The sequence below is a fragment of the Macaca fascicularis genome, chromosome 10 (genome assembly GCF_037993035.2).
Source record: "Macaca fascicularis isolate 582-1 chromosome 10, T2T-MFA8v1.1".
NCBI lineage: Eukaryota > Metazoa > Chordata > Mammalia > Primates > Cercopithecidae > Macaca > Macaca fascicularis.
In genome coordinates, this window is record NC_088384.1 from 98873510 (window position 1) to 98895099 (window position 21590).

The 21590-nt window shown below is 42.2% G+C and overlaps 1 protein-coding gene across 15 annotated transcripts in view; it reads right to left on the reverse strand.

Moving 5' to 3' along the window:
* Positions 1 to 21590, reverse strand: part of PTPRT (protein tyrosine phosphatase receptor type T) — a 1114889-nt gene that overhangs the window by 704721 nt on the left and 388578 nt on the right. For all 15 annotated transcript variants that reach the window (XM_074003238.1, XM_005569031.5, XM_005569028.5 and 12 more), the window contains exon 3: positions 11186 to 11457. In XM_074003238.1, coding sequence (XP_073859339.1) covers positions 11186 to 11457 — 272 coding nt within the window. The remainder of the gene's footprint in view (positions 1 to 11185; positions 11458 to 21590) is intronic.

Here is a 21590-nt window from a genome sequence, read left to right on the forward strand (position 1 = left end):
TCTCTACCCACAGTCTTCTCCCAGTTGACTCCTCTTGACCTGCTCCTCAGGCACACGTGGTAGCCTGGACCTCTGCTTTTCTTATCTAATCCTTGGCTTATTAATGCAGAAGGCCCAGGCTACCATGTGAGCTCCTCAGACTCCATACGAGTCTCTCCTAAAGCACCCATTCCTTTGCACCTTTATTTCAACTTTGCCAAGCCTATAACACAACTGCCTTCTGCAATCCTGTACCTTACACAACTGCTGCCCTTTCAACATGCACCCATGTAATCCCAGCAGACACCTACATCTTCAAGAGGCAAGAGGGAAAGAGAGGGACTGACTTCTAACATTTTACCCATTGACTTGATATCCAACCACATCATTCCCTGCCTCTGCTTTGCAAGGAACACCAGTGCTCTTGACCCGGACTCTTGCTATATTTTCCAGCTTTTGGATTCTTTTTGGTTTTCTCTCTCTATCCTATATCTCCAAATCCTCCCTTTCATCCCTAATTCTGACATGTCAACAGCTTCTCCTATTCTTTAAAAACTACCCTTTAGCAGTAGGTTTTCTGTAATACCATCCAGTTGTGTTTCAGTAACACTTACAATTCTCAGTAGTTTTATCTTCATTCACTCCCAACATTCCCTGACTCTCCATTGCAAAATTTCAACCTAATATGATCTGGATTCCATGTTCCACACTTCCCCTAAAACTGCTTACACAGAAGATACTAAAAATCTTCTAATTGCTAAATCCCGTAGATATTTTCAGTCTTTATCTTACTTTAAGAAGGAAGATAGTGCAGTGCTTAAACTCTGGTTCCAAGTACCTAGGTTCAAGTCCTGGCTGTGCCACTTGCTAGTTAGTGGTCTTGGGAAAGTTACGTTACTGCTCTGTGCCTCATTTTCTGCATCTTTAATTACAGTGTCTACCTCATTGGGTGACTTTTTAGATTAAGGGAGTTAACACCCCACTTAAAACAATGTATGGCACATGGTACATTCTCAAGAAATATTTACTAGAATTATTGTCACAACTTGACCATTCTTCTACAACTGTCAGTGTTCATGGACTCTCCATTTCTGGGTCTTTTTTCTATTTAGGCTCAGATAACACTTAATTCTTATGATTTTTCTCATGAATCTGGCCCTGTTCTACCACAGGTCTGTAGGCATTGCTCCTTCTCCATCCTGCCTTCTAACGTGGGCTCCCGTTAGTCATCTTTTCACTGCATACACTCTCCCTTCAACAGCTGCCAATGCACTGATAACTCCCAAGCCCAGCTCTGCACCCTAGACCTTTCACCCACACATCCGTCTTACGTATCCAGTTCACAGATCCATGTTTCTACCTAGGTAACACATCAATGACGTGAATGCAGCAGATTCCGCACAGCTTCCTCCTCAAACCTTTTCCCTCATTGACCAACGGGCCATTCTTTCTGAAATATGGAATATGGTAAGTGGCACTACGACCCATTCAGTCACCCAAGCTGGAGACCAGGGTGGGCCTCTCCTTCTGCCTCAGCCCTCATCTCCATTTTCCTTTTTATTCTACCTTATTAGCATTTCTCAAATCTTCCCATGTCATATATCTCTGCTATTAGGATGAACCACTGGAAGCAGGCATTTTTTTGAGGTAAAAAACCAGCAAGACATCAGAACCACTGCTCTTGTTCAAAGTGTCTTCAGTTTTCATCTCCAACACCTGACAGCCTCTAAAAAGGACCCTCCCTCTCCTGTGTTTTACTCCTCAGTTCAAGTCAATGGATAGAATATAAGGTAGACGATGAGACCAACAGGAAAACCTCCCCGTGAAATCTTTTTGTGGCCTACGTGGTCACTCCAGGTCACTGGATTCAAAGACTAGTGTTCTCACCAGGGCCTGGAACTCCAACAGCTGTAACAAAAGAACTGTGGAGAACCAATGGGAACCACTGAAGATCATGGTGATGGCTGAAAAGAGGCAGCTTCCTTAGGTGATAGGATCTGTTGTGAAACAGCATGTGGCTGCCTGGGAGTTAGGTGAAGCGCCTTGGGGATGACAGTCACACCATAGAGCTGTTGCTTCAGCATGATGGCCACTCTGGAAGAATAGTTTACTAAGATAGCAGGGTCCTTCAGAGAGACTTAACAAACAAAATTATTCAAGAGGTAGGGGAAAGTTTGCAAAAGTAACGTGCTAGCCACCTCATCTTGCAGAGGGAAAAGTAAACAGAAAGCCTTCCTGTAAATAATCATGTGTCTAATTATATTTTTTAATAATTCAAAGGAAACCAAAAGCAAAGTTCATAGAAAAAAAAGCAAATAGAACATACACAGTAAATGCATTTAAAAGAAATAGCACAAAAGCATTCAAACTGTGTAATAAAAATGACAAAATAAAGTAAAAATGTTTCTGTTGTGACAATAAATATAAATGGGTTAAAATACAGAAAAGCTCTCAGACTGCCTAAATAAACAAAGTCTAATTGTATGCTATAAGATGAACACCTAAAACAGAATGACTCAATAACATTAAAAAGAACAAGTTGAACAAAGACATAATAAAGAAATGCAAATAAACAGAAAGCAGTTGTTGCAGAAATAATGTGAAAGCCTCAAAGTAGAATTTTAACTGAAAATAACAATGAAAAAATTAGGTGGATTAAATAGTCATTTAGAAAAAACACATGAGTCAAGAGACTTAAGTGGAGAAAATGATGAAAAAGACATGGGTTGAAAACTTTAACCTATGTCTTAGACTTTGACTAATCATATAGGAAAAAGCAAGTATACATAATGTAAATAATAATGTATTACCTAGATATATGTTAATAAATATAAAGACAGAATGAAACTTCTATTCAAATGCTATGGCTCAGTTGCAAAAAAAATCATATAGTAGGCTACAATATAACTTCAATAAATCCCTCGAAGAAGAAATTGTTTAATTTTCGGCCTATACATTTTCTAACCAAATTAACTAAAACTAGAAATTAGTGACAATGTCTTAAAAACCAACTTATTTAAAGTTATACAATGCTTTCTTAATAACTATGGTGTCAAGTGTGCTTTGCATGTTAGCAAAAATCTAAAACAAAATTAAAAGTCAAATGACAGGCTGAGAATAATATTTGTAACACCTGTGTCAGCTAATACGAAAATATTTTTTGTGTGCAAAGGACTCTTGAGAATCAACAGAAAAATAAATAAACCATTCCAATTAAAAAGTGGCCAATGACTTCAACAGGTAATTCACAAAAAGAGGAAGTAAAAATGGTAATAATCTATGACTGTAATTGTGTAAAATGACACTGAGGATGATCAGAAGGTGCCCCAGAAGACACCTACAACCTTGGAAGGAGATGATCACTCCATCAATATGCTTCTGATGTGAGGCTCCTAGCCACAGGAAGTCCCGCCCAGGAGATAGCCAGCTCCAGTTCCCAGGGACAGACACCACAAGGAGACAAGGTGGTGCCAGGACCCTTGGAGATGGAAAGACCTGCCAAGGTATCCTGAGGAGAGGGAGAATGGTTATCTCTGACCCAAGAACACTCTCAGGAAAATTCAACCAAGGCCCTCGAGGAATGAAAGTCAGGAAATGGGAGAGTCAGGGGAGTGAGTAGAGAAGTCTAGAGGTGACTCTGGTGTAGCGTTTTCCTCCTGTCTTCAAGAGGCAGGGGAGTAGGGATGGGATGGGGAACTCACACAGGCCATGCATACCCAGTGGCACTCCAAGTCAGTATATGGAGGGCGAGACCCTGAGTACAGGGACTAGAGCAGAGGGCCCAGACTGAGAATTCCAACTTCTCTGTAGATGCTCTTCAGCTCCGAGGCTGCCATGTGGACCTACCGTCTATTGCACATGCTCCAGCCCATGGGTCTCATTAGAGACCTCCTGGTGCAGGAGTTGAAGAGATGGGGCTTGCATGGAAAGGTGAAAGCCTCTCCCTGTGCATGAGGACTTGTGCAAAGCCAGGAAGCAATTCCCCACAAGAGGCTCTGAGATGAGTGATGCTCAACCCCTCCAAAAAGTGGTTTTGGTCACTTGGAGGAGGGTGTGGATTTATCAGGCCATGGTTTAAAAGACTTGGTGCTTTAACTTCATCTTTTATAGATAGTTCTCGAGCAGAAAACTTGAATGGCAAAAATTTCAAGGGGCTGCAAACATCTTCAGGAGAAGAGAAAAATGCTGTCACATCAGAACTCCTCAAATATACATATTATCATGGGGAGAGATTGCTTAGGGTAAAATTAAGTGAGATACTTTTTACCATATCAGCCCAAGGAGACCTGTATAAGACAAGGAGGAGGATTTGATGCTTAGTGGAAAGAAGTGGGATGGATAAGGGAGCAGGTGGAATAGAATTCCAAGGGTGGTAGAGTAGGCCCCTCACTGTGATAAACTCCACTCCACTGTGATAAACTCCACTCCACTCCAAGTTACTAAATCTACAGAGTGCCAGATAGCAGGAATTTCCTGGGAAAGGGACTGAGTTTCAAGTCCAGTTGAACCAAAGGTGGGTGAGTCCTTAATTTCAGCAGCCTATATAGTGATTATAACTACTGAATAAGATATAATTTTCCCTAGGCAGGTGATAGAGACTAGGGCAAGCAGATGGTTGCAAAATTAACAGAAGTTCTTTTATTTTTTTTAATCCTGAAACAAAAAAGTTCAGAATCATTAGAAAATATGAAATCAAATTAGTATCACCTAGAAAGGAGCTGTGATCTGAAGTACACGTGACTTAATAGCCATTCAGCACTAAGTGGTGACCACATTTAATAATAATGTATTGTGTATTTCAAAATTGCTAAAAGAATAGATTTTTTTTTAGTGTTCTCAGTACACAAAAAAAGTTAAGTTGGTGAGGTAATGGATATGTTCATTAGTTTGATTAAGTATTTCTATAACACATACATAGATCAAAATATCACACTATACCCTATAAATATACACAATTAATATGTGTCAATTAAAAGTAAATAAGCCCCTGCTTTCCCAAGAAAAGGCGCATGTCAGGAGATGGCTGGTAGAGGTTAGGTTCTTACCCCAGGCCTTGCCAAAAGTCTGGTGCCAGAAAGCTTACTAATGAGAAACAGGAAATTTCAGTGTTTATTAGAGAGCTAAAAGTCGATTTTAGAACTATAAAATATGACTTTAATAAATTAATACATAAACCATCAGGTCCTAAGCCCAGTAATTCATATTTAGCCCACAGAATCACACGTACAGGACCAGATCTCCAGGTCTGGTGAATTTTAAAACCCATTTTGCTAGTGTCTTTGGATTTTCTGATAGGCCCCCTTTTCTTGCCACTGTACCTATGTGTGCATGTGCAAGTGTGTTTTGAATCTGAGAGTCTGTGGATGTTTGCCCCTATGTGTGCACTCTGCGGTGTTTGTGGCTGAGTATCCATTAGTGACTGTGTGTGTATAACATATCTCCAAACTGCTGCTCTCAGCCAAGGAAATGTAATGAAGCTGCAGTAGCCAACAAGGTTCTAATCAGAAAATTCTCCCAGATGAAGCTGCTTATCCAAGGGATGGCAAGGAGGTTACTGAGTACAGGCTAAACAACACTGGCTATTTATTTTAAAAGGGCTTCCTTCCTCCTTCCCCTTTCTTTCTTTTGCCCTCTTTTCCTTTTTTCTTCCTTCCAACAATTGCTGAGGCCCACTGCAAGCCTGCTCATAGGGTTTGGCTCTGTGTGCCCACCCAAATCTCATCTTGAATTATAATCCCTATAATCCACACATGTTGAGAAAGGAACCTGGTGGGATGTGACTGGATAATGGGGGTGGTTTCCCCCACGCTATTCTTGTGGTAGTGAGTGAGTTACCACAAGATCTGATGGTTTTATAAGTGTTTGACAGTTCCTCCTTCACCAGCCCTCTCTTGCCTGCCACCATGCCCGCTTCCCCTTCTGCCATGATTGTAAGTTTCCTGAGGTCTCCCCAGCCATGCAGAACTGTGAGTCAATTAAACCTCTTTTCTTTATAAATTATCCAGTCTTGGGCAGTTCTTCATAGCAGTGTGCGAACAGACTAATATACCTGACATGATGATACATATATGTTCTCTAATTCCATTTGCAGAAGGGCCTGTCATACCTAATATCCTCTCCGTTCTACTGATGAAGAAACTGTGATTCTGAAATATGACAGGATATAGCTAACATTACACAGCTAGGAAGAAGATTCTCAGCAAGGGCAAGCTATTTTCCCTAAAGGCAAAGCAGAGCTTGGAGCCAGAGGACCTAGGAAAGATCATGGGGATCTGAATTTACCAATAGTGCTTCCTACGCTGGAAGACAGGACATGTTGCTACCTAATAGAGGGGGCTACTGCACAGATCTCATGCCTCTCATAGGGTGTGAACATAGAGGGTACTCCAGAAATGTCCTTTTCCCTCCATGCCTCATCAAAAAGCATGGAAATGGTGTGACTGTCTCGGTACTGGGTCAATTTTCTTGTTCATTGTACTTCCACCTGTGGCCCCATCCTGTACCCATTTGCATCTGGTCCTATATATCGGGTTTCTAATTGGAACCTTAAAGCCTCACTGACCATGCCTGTGAGCTTTTAGAAACACTTGATGTCTATAGTCAATGATACAGTGGTGACAGTCTAGGGAGTAGGGTATCTGGGATCTGCTCTCAGCTTTGCCAATAATTTGCTATGTGCTCTTGGACTTCACTATGCAACTCTGGACATCAGCTGTATCATGTACATCAGGGTTCAACTATGGCCTGGAAGCCAAATCCAGCCCACCACCTGTTTTTGCACATAAAGTTTTGTTGGAACACAGCTGGGTCCATTCATTTACATATTATCTATGACTGTTTTCATAGTACAATGGCAGAATTGAGTAATTGCAACAGAAACTGTATGGCTTGCAAAGACTAAAATATTTTCTTTCTGGCCCTTAACAGAGTATGTTTGCCTTATCTACAAAATGAGGATAAACCTAAGTCACGTGTGCCAGTATGCATTCTGTAAATGTCTATGAATAGGAAGACTATATAATTTATCACTGAAACTGGGGCACACTATGAAATGGATGCTCTTAATTTCACCAGGATAATGGGAGTAAACCAGGGTTGTCCCAGCAAACCGAGATGTAGGGCCACTGGTCTGCAGAATACTAATCTCTATAGTCAGGTGGTCATCCGACAAAAAGAGGGCCAAGATCAAACTTAGAGGAAAGACAGTAAGTTAAACACCAACAAATCCATTTATTTCTGACTCCTCAGAACTCCCACATGGGTAATTGAGAGTCTCCTAGAACCGGATACATCACACAGCTTTTTCAAAATGCTGTGACCTCCACCACATCAGCCTTCACTACAGAGAGTCTTGGGGAACAAATGTTCCACAGAGCACACTCTACAAGTCATACACTGGGTATTCTTCCCAGAACATACAAGCAAGAACTGATCCCCTTGTTCATGCAACTGTGCAGGTAGAGAATATAGGGCTATATGCTTAATGCAATTCTGAGACCCCAAAAGCTCTGAAAACAAGGTTCTTCACCTTAGTATTATACAAAGTAATTTGGTGGTAAAACCTGAACATAGTCGAATTGGCCTGATACTACTTGCAGTCTTTACTTATCCCATTTCTTGTGAGAATGTGTAAGTTTTGCTGTAGAAATATTAGATTTGGTTACAGGGTACTGCCTCAGACCCTACCAGGGTTGTTATAAAATACAGAAGATATGTCAATATATTACTAAATTCCAAACATTCTGAATTCCGACACATATCTGACACCATCAGTTTCAGATAAAGGTTTGTACTAAAACATATTACACAAAAGGAAAAGACACAGAAGTAATGAGGCCAAAGGTATATAATTTGTCTCAAAACATCTAGGGTAAAACAGGTCACACTGTGGGTAACACACGTTAAAAACAAAGCACTCTCCTTTTAGCCACTTTCATTCATAGGTTCCTGCTGTTGAAAAGAAGGGAATAGGGGCTTAACGTCACACTAAATGACAACGGTCTACCCTGACCACCCCAAGGCCAGCTCTGTCCCACTCACCTCTGTGTTACCAATGCCTGAACTGGCCTGGCTCATGCAGGAAGCAAAACGACTGACAAGTAGATGAGAATAGAGAGCGAGTGGCTGAATGATGGTGTGATGAGTTCTTCCAAGAATTCACTCTCTCTTTTTCTCTTTTCTTCTCTTTCTCACTGCCTCTTTTATTTCTGCTCTCTTCTTTACTTTCTTAACTTCCTGCCTTTGGCTCTTGGCCACCCATGGATAGGCCAAGGAGATGAGGTTGGGGGAGAAGCAATGGAAATGTGGTCACAAACAGGGCTATTTAGGACCATCTCCCAGGCTGCTTGGATATCTCCAGGGTTGCGGGAGTAACCTGTGCTGTTAGACAATCCCTGCCACAAGTATCTTATTATCTACTCCTTTAAGTCTCCTGACAAAGAACTCCAAAATAAAAACCTTAAGAAAACCCTCAACACAGACCAAGGCACTACAAGAGACAGTTGCAAGATTCTCCAGCAATGGAGGATGAGAATGAGCAGAACCAGAACCCCATAAAGGCCAGGTCCCTTCTGAGAGCCCAGCCTTGGAGTCACCCCCTTCATCTCCCCACCCACATGCTCTAGGCATGTCTAAGCCTTTCAAGAACTCGACTAGGGGAAATTGTAGAGCCAAGTGGTTAAGAATTATGATCTGTACTAATTTGACAACCACCAGCTACTGAAGTGTGGCTAATGAGACTGGGAAACTGAACTTCTCATTTTACTTAACTTCAGTTACCTTAAAATTTAATTTAAAAACTGATACCCAATTCACTTAAGAATATTTGGAACAACTTGTGTATATGTATCCACTTCTTCAGCTATACATTTTATGAATCTAAATACAGATCAGTATTACTAATGAAAATAAAACATTTAAATTGAGACTTACTGTAAGTGTAAAATATAGACTGAATTATAAAGACTGATAGGGAGAGAACAGAAAACATCTCACTAATAATTGTTTAGCTTGATTACATGTCGAAGTGATAGTATTTTGGATACATTGGGTTAAGTAAAGTATATTATTAAAATTGGGAGGCCACGGCGGGTGGATCACAAGGCCAGGAAATCAAGACCATCCTGCCTAACACGGTGAAACCCCATCTCTACTAAAAATATAAAACATTAGCCGGGCTTGGTGGCGGGTGCCTACAGTCCCAGCTACTCAGGAGGCTGAGGCAGGAGAACGGCGTGAACCCGGGAGGTGGAGCTTGCACACACACAAATTAATTTCACTGATTTCCTTTTACTTTTTAATGTGGCTACTAAACATTTATAAATGGCACGTGTGGTTCCCATTATATTTATATTGGATTATACTAGCTTAGACAGTGAAATCAAACAGAATGGATAAAAAAACAAGGCACTACCTCCGTTAGAGCTTGGGTTATCACTTACCATTTCTGAGCCTTCGTTTCATCGCCTATAAAATGGGTATAGTAGTACCTGCCTCAAAGGATTGTTGTGAAGATTAAACAAGGTAATGTATGCGAAATATTTTGTACTGTGCCTGGAACATGATAAACACCCAATGAACGGTAGGTATCACCATCACCACCATCACCATCATCATCATAACCTCTCCCCGATTTCTAAAAGGAATTTCAGGAAATGCATCATGAAGAAAAATAAAATTATTCTAAAAGGAAATCACAAGCCATTGAGGATAAAATTGAAATATGCATGGCAAAAATCCAGGTTAAATATTGAGGGTAATTGAGTATTAAATTCTGATTTCTCGTTACCAAGGCAAAAGGGAAATAAAGCTTGAATTGTCTCATTAAGGTAAACCCAACAAGTGATCTCAATAGATAAATGTATTCCTGACACTAAAATCTGGAAGAACTGTACCATGGATATTAACCTGGAGGAAGTCTAAGAAGCCCTCAGCCACTGGTTCATCTTCTGCTTCCAACGCTAAATAAATTTCTCCAAAATGCAGATCTGACTGCCTCACTCTCTAATCTAACACCTTTCAACAGTGCATGTGGTGATTAACTGCAAATGAGCACAGGGTATCTTACTGGGATGATGAACATGTTCTGGACTGGTTTATGATGACAGTTGCACAATTCAATAGGTTTTCTAAAGTCACAGGATTGCATACTTAAAATAGGTGGATTCTGTGATATGTACATTTTACCTTAATAATATTGTTAAAAAAATAATAAAACTTTCAACAGCCCCAAGCCAAGACAATGTGGAGGGTGTTCCTCTAAGCATGCTTTATGGATTGGTGCCAATCTGTGCACTGTGTGCATCAGTTCACAAGGAGATAAGGAAGGAAAGAGAGAGAGGTTTAGGAACTGTTACGGCAATTTGGCATTGCCATGATTTTCTTTTTTTTAACCATGGTTTATAAGAGTATTGCTCCAAAAAAAAAAAAAAAAAAAAAAGAAGAGTATTACTCCACAAAGAGTTGGGAGGAAAAGCATCCCTTCACCATGGGCAGTAGGAGCAGCACTGCTTTAAACTAAGTTCCATCCATTAGCCTGACATTCAAAGCCCTCCATGAGCTGCTTGTCCCTGCAGGCTGATCTCCCTGTCTGTCCCCTTTGCAATGTACCTTAAACAACTTAGACTTTCCAAACTCTGCCATCATCTATCATCCACCTCTCTAGCTCATCGGACACACTGTCCTTGACAACTCAAATGCCTTTCCCTCCCTGCCTTTTAAAATAAATTTGTATTCATTCTTCAAGATTCGTCTTAGATGTCATCTCCTCTTACAAACCATCCTAATTGCCTTCCCTAGCAAACACCCCATTCCCCAGAGGGTGATCTTTGACTAGTTAACTCATCTCTCCAAACCTCAATCTTTTCATCCATAAAATAGGATAGTACTAGAACCTCCCTCATCATGTCATAAGCACTGACTTTAAAGAAAAGAATCAGTGCCTATGTTCCTCCAGCATCGTCAGGAGCCACACGCATCCTGGTATATTGTCATTTTATTTACATATCAGTCTTTTCCTACAAACAATGAACTCAAGTGGGGCAGGGGCTGTACTGGGTCACCTCTGCAGAGCTTGGCTAGGAGGAGAAGCCCAGTAAACACGAGTAAATAAATGAAGTCCTTTCTAGACCCAGCACCTGTATGGAGAGCAAGAGGTGTATAGATTTATCACTAATTTTCAAACATAAAACCATGGTAAATGCCATACCTGATAGAAATGCGGCCAGAAAGTGCTGATGGCGAGCTCTGCCTTCACCCAGCCCTCAGTGACGACCCCGGACACATTCCAGACGGGGTTCCCTTGGGGGCCACCATTCACCTTCACGTAGACGTTCAAGGCCCCTGGGCTGGACCTGTCACGGCTGGAGAAGTAGTAATGGAAGTCGATGCAGTGGGTATCATTCTCCTTCAGGGTCGGCAGGAGAAGGTGGGCCTTCTGGCCAGAGGCTCTCCCAGAGCTGTTCACCATCATGAAAGATCCTGGAGACCCACAAAGCAGGTGGGAAGTAGAGACAAAGAGAAAGTAAGAAAATACTTCTGAAAACCAGTCATACCCATAAACATGGTGGCCAGAGGAGCGGCCAGAGATCAAGTCAGTCTAGGAGGGCCTGGGTGACCCTGTGACAGCCACATCTCTCTGAGCCTGAGTATCCTCTTCTGTATTTGGGAATAAAAAATCTATTCAATACGGTGGTTTTAAGAACTAAGAGATGGTAACATGTATGAAGTATTTCTACAAGGTGCTACTATTGCTATTTGCAGAAAACATAGCTACTATTACTGTTGGCAGAAAACATCTCCAAACATTCAAAATGTTGCCTTGTATAGATGAAGTGAGCCTCTTTTGAGTTGCTTTGGCAAATTAAATGGTTGTTTCCAATTCTTTATCCCTCCTGGACCCATGTCCCTTGCCATTGGCTTTGCAGTTCCTTCCAGCAGAAACAGAGGGTATATCCCCATCCCTTGACTTTGGGCTCTACCATATGACTTGCTTTGGTCAATAGGATGCTAACAGAATGACTCAAGCAAAGGTTAAAATGTGCTCGCCCTGCTGGGCTTACCGTCTTGCACTACTGCTACCTTTCATGAGAAGAATGTGCCCCCAGTAGCTGCTGCCCCTTTCAGCTTGGGATGAAGAATACACACATGGAAGATACCTGACTTGAACCGATAGTAAAGAACCAAGCCATGCCACCCCTGCAGCTGGAATCACAGCCACATGGCCCAAAAGCCCAACCTAGATCAGCCAATCTACAATCAATGCACAGTTCCATGAGAGCTAGAATAAATGCTTATTGTTTGCCACCGAGTTTCTTCTTGGTGTGTCATGCAGCTTATTGTGACAATAGCTTATTGATAAAGCTGCCTGAGAGGGCAGACTCATGAAAGAAACCATGAGGGGGCACATTTCAGTTCAGTGAACAAAGAACTTTCTAACAAGTGAAGTTGGTGCAAAATAGAAAGGACTGGCCAGAGATAAAGTGAGTCCCCATCAATGCAGGTGGCAAAACAGAGGCTGGACAAATTAAAGAGATAGTTAAGGAAATTTCACAAGCAACTGGGAGGGCTGAGCTCTGTGTCTTAGAGTCTTACGATTCTATGAAATAAACTGCTTCATGAAACACAGCAGATAAACTCAGGTGATTCCAGAAGGAATGTTTCCACCTAGAAAAACACTAAAATCTTCAATTCAGAAACAAACTTTAAGACCACTTATCCTCAGCCAAGGTGAGCTACTTCAATAGCTAAAAGTCACCTAATTCTTTCACTCTAATACCAAAAAGACTAACAGCTCCCAGTTAATAAGTGCTGGGAAACCCGTAACTTCTTGGGATTCTAGAAGGTACCAATCAAATCCTGTCTCCTGCAGGTTCTGAGTGAATTTAAAAACACACGAGAGAGAGAAAGAGAGAAACAGAGAGAGAGGAGTTCAAAACCTCCACATCATTATTCACAAAGTAACTTGGACTTAAGGCCAAATTAGACTTTCTGCATGTTCCCCCTGAAGCACCATGCAGAGCACGGGGATGGCCACGGACCCACCCTCCAACTCTGCCCAGATCCCTAGGGCCACAGCTGTCTTACTGGGATGACCACTTAGGATAGCTGGGTGGGCTTGTACCACAAAGCAGCCTGGTGAAAAGCACAGAGAAACATGAGCCAGTGGCTAACAGGTTTTTGCCATCCTACCAATGAGAAAAATGTTTGTGTAAATATAAGGGATACAAGTTCAGCTGTGTTACATGGACATGCTGCATAGTGGCGAAGTCTGGCCTTTTAGTGTGACTAGCAACCAAATAATGTATATTGTATCCATTAAGTAATTTCTCATTTCTCACCCCCCTCCCACCCTTCCAAGCCTCCAATGTATATCATTTCACACTCTGCATCCATGTGTACGCATTATTTAGCTACCACTTCTAAGTGAGAACAGGCCGTATTGATTTTCTGTTTTGGAGTTACTTCACTTAAGATTATTGTCTCTAGTTCCATCCATATGGCTGCAAAAGTCATGATTTCAGAATATGTAGCACCGCCTGGGGAAGGAGCCACTGGAAGTGGAACAAAGGTGTGGGTGTCTTTGCCAGTGTTTCCAAGGGAGTAAAGCTTCCTAGTTTTATGGCCTTGCAGTAACACAAGGTAAGTGGAGAGACGTCTGTCTGTCAGGGAAGTTATCAAATTACCATGAACTCGCAATGGGGCAGCTAAAAAGGAGCAATTACAGGGGCAGAAATTGAGGCTTAGAGATGAGACAGAGCCTGCATCCATGCCCATATCTGTCTGCTGGCCTACGTGCCACAGGGTTCCAGAAGGTTTCCTTGAATAGGTAAGCAGCAACTCACAAGCCCCACAAAGGGTTTGTAACTGTCTCTGCCACTGAGGAGTAGCACATCTCCCAGCAGAGGAAGCAGCCTGAGAAGCAAAGTGTCTCTCTCCTTTCTGAATCCCATGATACCCGCATGCACATTTCAGCTGCTGTCCTCCTGCCAATTCACACCGCAGGCACATGTACCCTTGGCTCCTTACAATCTACTGTAGAGAGACTTGGGAAGGTTTTCCTTTCACCAGCTCATGTTCCCACTTCTTTCCATCCTAGCTTCAGTAGCAGGGCAGGCTCACTGAGGAGGTAGAGATTGCCCTGTTCCATGTAGCTTCATGTACAACCCTGTAACATTGTTCTGGGCACACAGCTAGATTACATCTTCCAGCCTCCCTTTAGCATTTGGTGGGGACGTGCAACTGAGTTCTAGATAATGGGGCATGAGTATGATGTTTGCCACTTTCCAGGCCTGGTCGGTAAAAGCTGCCTCCCTCTCATTCCCACACCTCCATACTAAATGATCTTGCCTCTCAAAGACTAGTCCTTGGACCAGCCATCCCAGTGTCACCTGGGAGCTTGTGAGAAACAAGAATCTGATATCCACCTCCAGGCCTAATGAGTCTGGATCTGCATTTTATCAAGATCCCCAGGGGATCTGCATGTACATAAAGTGGTGAGAATCATTGGCCCATTCTATTTTCCCATCTACCAGCTGAATGTCCTGGATCTCAGGAGCCTAGGGGAGGGCAGAGCACCATAAAAGAAACCAGGTCCCTGAATGAGCACAACCACACAGAAGGCTACTCACCTATTAGGAGCACTCATCTTGGATTTTAAGTAAAGAGGGAATAAACTGTCATTCAGCTACAAGTCCCTTTATTCAAGGCAATAGGATGTGGAACAGTAGCTACTAAGCAAAGGTGCAAGACAGTCTACGTAAGGATATCATGAAGAGCAGCAAGCCCGGGGGGTAACTTGGGAGGCATTTGAAATAGAGAGAACAGCCCAGGCAAAGGCACAGAAACATCCAGCAATGCTAGTGTAAGGTCTTGGGGGTGGGATCCAGTGGCCATCTCTAGCCCCTTGCACATGTAGCCCACCTTATACAGGTCTGATCACACCCTCCAGAAAGGAAGGGAGCCGTATCTGCCAGTTGAGCCCAAGCCCTCCACTAGAGACTGTTCAGGAGTGAAAACCCTTGTATATCATCAACTCTGTGGGTCCCGCTTTGATCAACAGGTTGGCATAATTAATATCATCCCAGGGCTGTCAGTTTCCCGGAGATCAAAACTGAGCTGGTCATTAGGCCAAGATCAGTCAGAAACAAGAAAGAGAAAGACTGTAAATACATTCTTTTCCCTTCTCCCTTAAAAAAAAAAAAAGTCTACTAACGTGATAAGGAACATAAAACAGCATTAGTTTCCTCATAGTTATTATACATAGCACTGAAAGTTGTGGAATTAAACCAGGAAGTACTCTCTGGCTGGTGATAAATTTTGCATTTTTCCCCTTCGTGCATAATAATGCCTTGATAAGCGCCTCGTTATTGATGTGTCTGCAACAAAGATCCCCTTTTTGGAGGCAAAACGCTTCTCCATAGCAGATGGCGGCTATTGTGTTTACACATGAGCACCTCAGGATTGCATTTCCTCACGTCGGCAGTAAAAAGAAAGTCCTAATTGAGTTTTTAATGGCTTTGCACATTGTTCATTAAGATTACATGAGTGTGCTCGGGCGACTGGCAGCTGAGGGCCTTGGGCACCAAGAGCTCAGCGCGGTCCCTGCAGACAGGTGGCCCCGCCAGCTCCCAGTGCCAGCACCCACTTGAAGGGAATGGATGCTGGTGGGGCCTCAAATGCTACCAAAAGCCAAGCAGCTGTGGTGGCACGAAACGAATCCTGGATCTTCAGTCAAGGAAACTGGGTTTTACTCCCGCTTCTGTCGTTTCTTAGTTGTGTAACTTTGAGCAAGTCACTAAAATTCCCTGGGCCTCAATGTCCCCATCTATAAAATGGGATAATGAAACCTACAGATCAAAGTTGTTTGTTTTCTGTGAATATTAAGTAAACATGGTACTTCATAAATGCTAATTTTATAACAGATAGCCAATAGCAGGTAACAGTGAGCCCAATGCAGTTTATAAAACCTAATGTTTACTGAGAACTTATTATGCGACAGGCATTGATCTAAGCATTGTTTAACACCCTAATGAGGTGGTGCCATGCTATCTCTGTTTTAAATCAAGGAATACGAAGGAACAGAAAGGTGAAGTCATTTTCCTAAAGCCACGTAGCCAGAAAGTGGTAAATACTCAAATCAATTATTGCTTCTTAGAAAGCAGAGACTACAGGGTCTAGAAATGCACTGTCCTAACCAGTAGCTAGTAACACCATATGCCTATTTAAAATAATTAAAATTAAGTAGAAAAGAATCATTTCCTTAGGGATACTAGCCACATTTTAAGTGCCCAGCAGACACACATGACTGGTGGATACCATATTGGACAGTGCTGATGTAGAATACATCCATTGTCACAGAAATTTCTGTTGGATAGCACTGGTCTAGAAGTTGTGGATTACTTATCAAAGCATAACAAATTACATTCAGGTGAGTCACAGGAGCTTAACTAACCCAACCTACTCATTTTATAAACTCCAGCAGGGAAACAAGTAACTTGGCCAAGGTCAACCAACACAATGAAGATTTAGACTCAGAGTTTCTGATTCCAATTTCAGTTTCTGCCACAGACAACTCTACCCTTCCTTGCCCAAGCTGTACAGCCTCAGAAATGATTTCCCAGATAGCCATTTAAGAGGGAAAAGAACATATGTTGCCTTCAGGAAGCATAGAGGCCCTAGGCATTCTACATGTCACATGACTTAGGGGAAGCATGTGCACACACGTTGGGCATTCCCAGCCTCAGCTTTGACATGCAGTTCAACAACTGCTTGTTGAGCCCCAAGCCCTGGTGAGCAAGGACAATGTAGGATGCTCCTAATAAGGGGCCCCTGGGATAAACTGGAACCCAAGATACATCTCTTCTCTCTGATGATCTTAAACAAATCACTTAACTCTTTGACTCTCAAGTATCATGTTCTATAAAATGGCTATAAAACACATCTCACATTGGGGACACGAGGATTAATACAACTACTATTTGTAAAGTGTCTAGATAAGTATCGCTGCATTGCAGGTCCTCAAAAATAGCTTCTTTTCTATCTTCCCCATATCCCTAAAGTTTTATTTCAGTGTAGCAGGGAGACCTTAATAGATTGAAGAAGAAAATATTAAGAAATCCATTGAGAAGCAGAGTAAAATCTGCTGCCCCATTCCCACCTCCCACAACTGATAAGGCATCAAGGTCCAGGGATGCCTCCTCTTCTCATTTCTCTGACCATCTTCTTCCTTTCCACTCCCTTGGCACTGGCCTAATTCAGGTCTTTGGCAATTCTGTCAGGAACTTTTGTTTATTTTGTGAACTTTTGCAACGACCTCCTAAGCAGTCTAGTCCTTGATTCTCTCACCCTCCAAAAAAACAGTAGTCAGCACCATCTTTCTGAGACACAAAACCAACCGTGACATGTTCTCAACTTCCATTGAGGTCCTCCTTTATAAGAAATTCCCCATTTCCTATAAAGTCCAAGGTCCTTCACGGGGATATTTGGAGCCTTGCACATCCTGACCCCCACCCTTCCTGCCTCGTATATGAAGGCTATCTCCCCCACCCTCCCCCACACGCACAATTCTCAGCCACTTTATGGTAGACAGAATAAGGGCCTCCCAAAGATGTCCACATCATAATATTTGAAACCTGTAAATATGTTACCTTTCATGGCAAGAGAATTAAGGTTCAGATGGATGGAATTAAGGTTATTAACTAGATACCCTTGAGATGGGGAGATTATTCTGAATTTTGCAGCTGAGCACAATGTAATCACAAGCGTCCCTGTAAGCGGACAAGGGGGCCAGGAGAGTCAGAATCAGAGTTGAAAAGCTGAGGAGGCTATGCTGCTTGCTTTGAGATGAAAGAAGGAGCCATGAACCAAAAAATGCAGGTGCCCAGCAAAAACTATAAAAGGCGAGAAAACAAACTCTCCCCCAGAGCCTCCAGAAAAGAATGCAGCCCCGACACCTTGAATTTACCCCAGTGTGACCCACTTAGGACTTCTGATGTCCAGATTAAAATGTGTGGGGTTTTGGCCACTAAATTTGTGGTAATTTGTTACAGCAGCAACAGGAAACTAATACACACTCCAAACATCCTACGCATGCCCCTGCCTCTGGGCTTTTGCCCAGGCGATATCCCTCCTGAAATCCACGCCACCCAGCTCAGCCATGGTCCTTCATTAAACTACTTAAATATCACTTTCCCTACATGGCTTTCACTAATGTCCAGGAAACAGCCACTTCTGAATTGTTGTTCCTATACTTCAGAGTACCTACTTCCATTATAGGTATTTTAAACAGGATCTAATTTAAAAGTCCGTAATGATGAAATTTAGCTGTCTAGTCATAATAAAAGTGAAAGCAGCACAAAGACATCAAAAGGCACAATGCACTTTCAAATAAGAAAATGTAGGTGCAAGAGAAGCAGATAGTGCTAACAGTATTACCATGAAAACTAGTAACCATCGAACCAATCGCAAACATAACAATAAACCAATAGCCATACCAATAAACATCTCATTCAACGTTATTCATATTATCTATGAGAGCAATCTAATTATCGAGTGTCAAAAAAAAAGAAATCGGCAGCTTTTCTAATATACCAGAAATGGGGAGGTGGCGTTAATTTAGAGCTTAATGGATATATAATATCTATTTAAAACAAAAAAAAAATACATCGTGAAACTTCAAAGGAATTGAATATTGTGAACATTTTGTCAGTTTGCATGAACAAGTAATCAGCATTTCTGAAATCATTCATTCAGACCAGTAAGTTGGGGTTTCAGCATTTCATATGCAAATTTGTTAAGGCAATTTTTGAAGAAACAACTATCCAATAATCCATGTAGCTGTGGATAATGTAGTTTAAATATGGTATTAGCCTCCAGTGATTGGATTTGAAGACACTGGTGGAGAGGCTCTGCTAACCTGTGCTGGATACCCTAATGCCAGCAGAGTCAGGCAAGGAGTTTGTGTGCACTTGGGTCTTTTCCTCAAAGACCAATTCCCAACCCCCCTGCATTCTTCTACACTTTCTGAGACAAAGAGGAAGGCAGAGAGGAAGAGGGAGAGACACAAGAGAAAGAAGGAACAGAGAAGGGGACGAAGTAAGAAAAGAAGGAGAAAACAAAAGAGTAATGAAAAATAAGATGGAGATAGGAGGGAAAAGGGGGAAGAGGATGGATGGAAGGGAAGAAGGGAGGAAGGGGAACAAGGGAAAGAGGCAGATAGAGAAGCCGGAGACACGAAATTCAGGCGAGGGAAGGGGTACTGAGCAGGGGGAGAGAAGAGGCAAAAGATTATGGAGACAAAGCAGAATACCACCTAAGCTACATGCAACCCCTACATAAGCTCGCATCTCTCCTGACCTCCCAAACAAAAGCAAAAGTGAAAATAAAGACTTTTTACACAAGGTACTTCTTTTGGTCCTTCCAATGATCATGTGATGAAAACAGACTCAGAGACAACGCTGCAGGGCATACTGGGACCTGCATCTCTTTATCACTTAATAACTTGCCTTCCCCAACATTCAATTCAATCTCCCAGGAGCAAAACTAAATGTTATTGTAGGAAAAACAATGGAACCCAAAACACAACAGAATGACAACTCAGCAACATAAACTGTAAAACATAAGATCTTGTCCGATTTGCTCTTTGATGTTGGAAACAGACAACTCATTTGGCAAAGTCCAGATGAAACTGAAGGTCAGATAATGCCACTCTCCCTTCAAACTCCTCACCTCTTCCTATGCACCCATTTTAACCACACACTGCCCTGTAAGCAAGAATTCTGTATGTTTCTTCACCTGCAAAACAGGTATATATACAGGTAGAGGTTTTGAAGTTCCTTCCAGCTACAGAAGTCTGTTTCCAAGACTTTACAGTGACTTTACCTGACTAGTTAGTGGTAAGTTAGGAGCCCAGGCTGACTTGGATTTTCTACCTAGACTCCCTCTGAAGAAGGGGTGGGAAGGAGAGATCTTTCTCCTTGGGTCTTGTTCCCAAAAGAACCCAGTACTTTTTGTGTTCTCATGAGAATTTACTTATCTTCTCAGTCACTCCTGCTCTTACCAATAACAACAGTCAACACATACTATCATAATTTACTTAGATTCATTTGTTTAATTCTAACACAAACCCTGTGAGGTAGTCACTACTATCATTCTTCTTTCACGGATGGGCAAACTGAGAAACAGAGAGCTTAAGTGACTTTTTCAAGGCCACACAGCTGGTGGCAGAACCAGGATTCAAACCTAGGAAGTTCTAATTCTCACTGAGCTGCTGGGCTGCACGCCACAAGCGGGTACATTGTGTCTGATGACAAGGAGTGATCATGAACTCCCTGGATTAGCTGACCTTGCCCTGGGGAGCTGGTTCAGGCAGGAAGAGGGGTAAAGAATGGAAAGAATGAACAAAAATTAAGTCCAGTCGTCAAGCTGCTGCCATATTAAGAGTAAAAAGAACAACAGGGCTGCTGGGAACATTGTCAGACCCCAAATTGTTCTTAACATTCATTGGGCTGAGTCCTTTGCTTCTGCAGCTCTACATGGAAACGACATGGAACTAAAATACATATATCGTAAAATCTCCAAACTCTTCACACATCCGTTGGCATGATAATATTTTGATTAGTTACATTTATGCTCCAATTACACTCAGAATGTTCAACGGTGCCTTATATATAGCATGTTTGCCATGCTCCATAGAAAATACTGGATTATTACCTCGTATATTTGCAATGGGAAAAGATACAAATGGAAAGGGGGAGAAAAGACAGCAAAACGAAGAGATGACTAATCCTGTTAAAATGGTGCTGTCTTGCCTTCACATTACTAAATTGGGTCATCGCTATTATTGCCAAGCTTTAAAAATCTCAGGGCTTGGAGAGACATCAAGTATTTAAGTCTACCCTTCCCCTCACCTGAGGCTTTTATCTCCCATACCACGACTGGGTCTGAAAGCAACCTCCGCACATACCCAGTGAGTGGCAAGGTCGACAGTGGGGAATATTTGTGTCTTTGTGCTCTTTTTTTCTTCCTGGGGAGAGCATCCATCTCTTTCTCAAAGAGGTCCATAACCCTGTCCAAGATAAATATATAAATAAGTAATAAACAGAAGCTAAGAGTTACTCTGAGCTTAGCAAAACGCCTGCCCTGGAGATACTAGGAGTGACTTCTTACCATGTGTGCTGCCCAGACGCCATCACATTATTTTTCTCTTCACTGGCAGCCCATGCTGCAAGCATTGAAGGTAAGTGTATCACACCATCTAATGCTGATACCAGGTGGACCCCTGAGCCTCATGGAGGTCTGCTAAAGATTGCCCCCAATTCCACAGCACCCGCCTCTCAAATCCTCAACCGCTGGAGCTGGCTTTCTCCCCTGGCTTCTCTCTGCCACTGCATCCATAACTCTACTGGTACCTCTATGCCTCAGTTTCCCCAAGGTGGTTCCATGCATGAAGGCTAACCCCTCCATCAGTTTCCTTATGAAATCCACCAGAGTCAAGCATTTCATCAAGTTAATAAAATTTGTTCTAACCACAAGTATTATTTACGTACCTACTACGTGTCTGAACTAGGGGAACAGCAGTCAGCATGAAGAGTTTTTATCCTCTTAGAGATTAC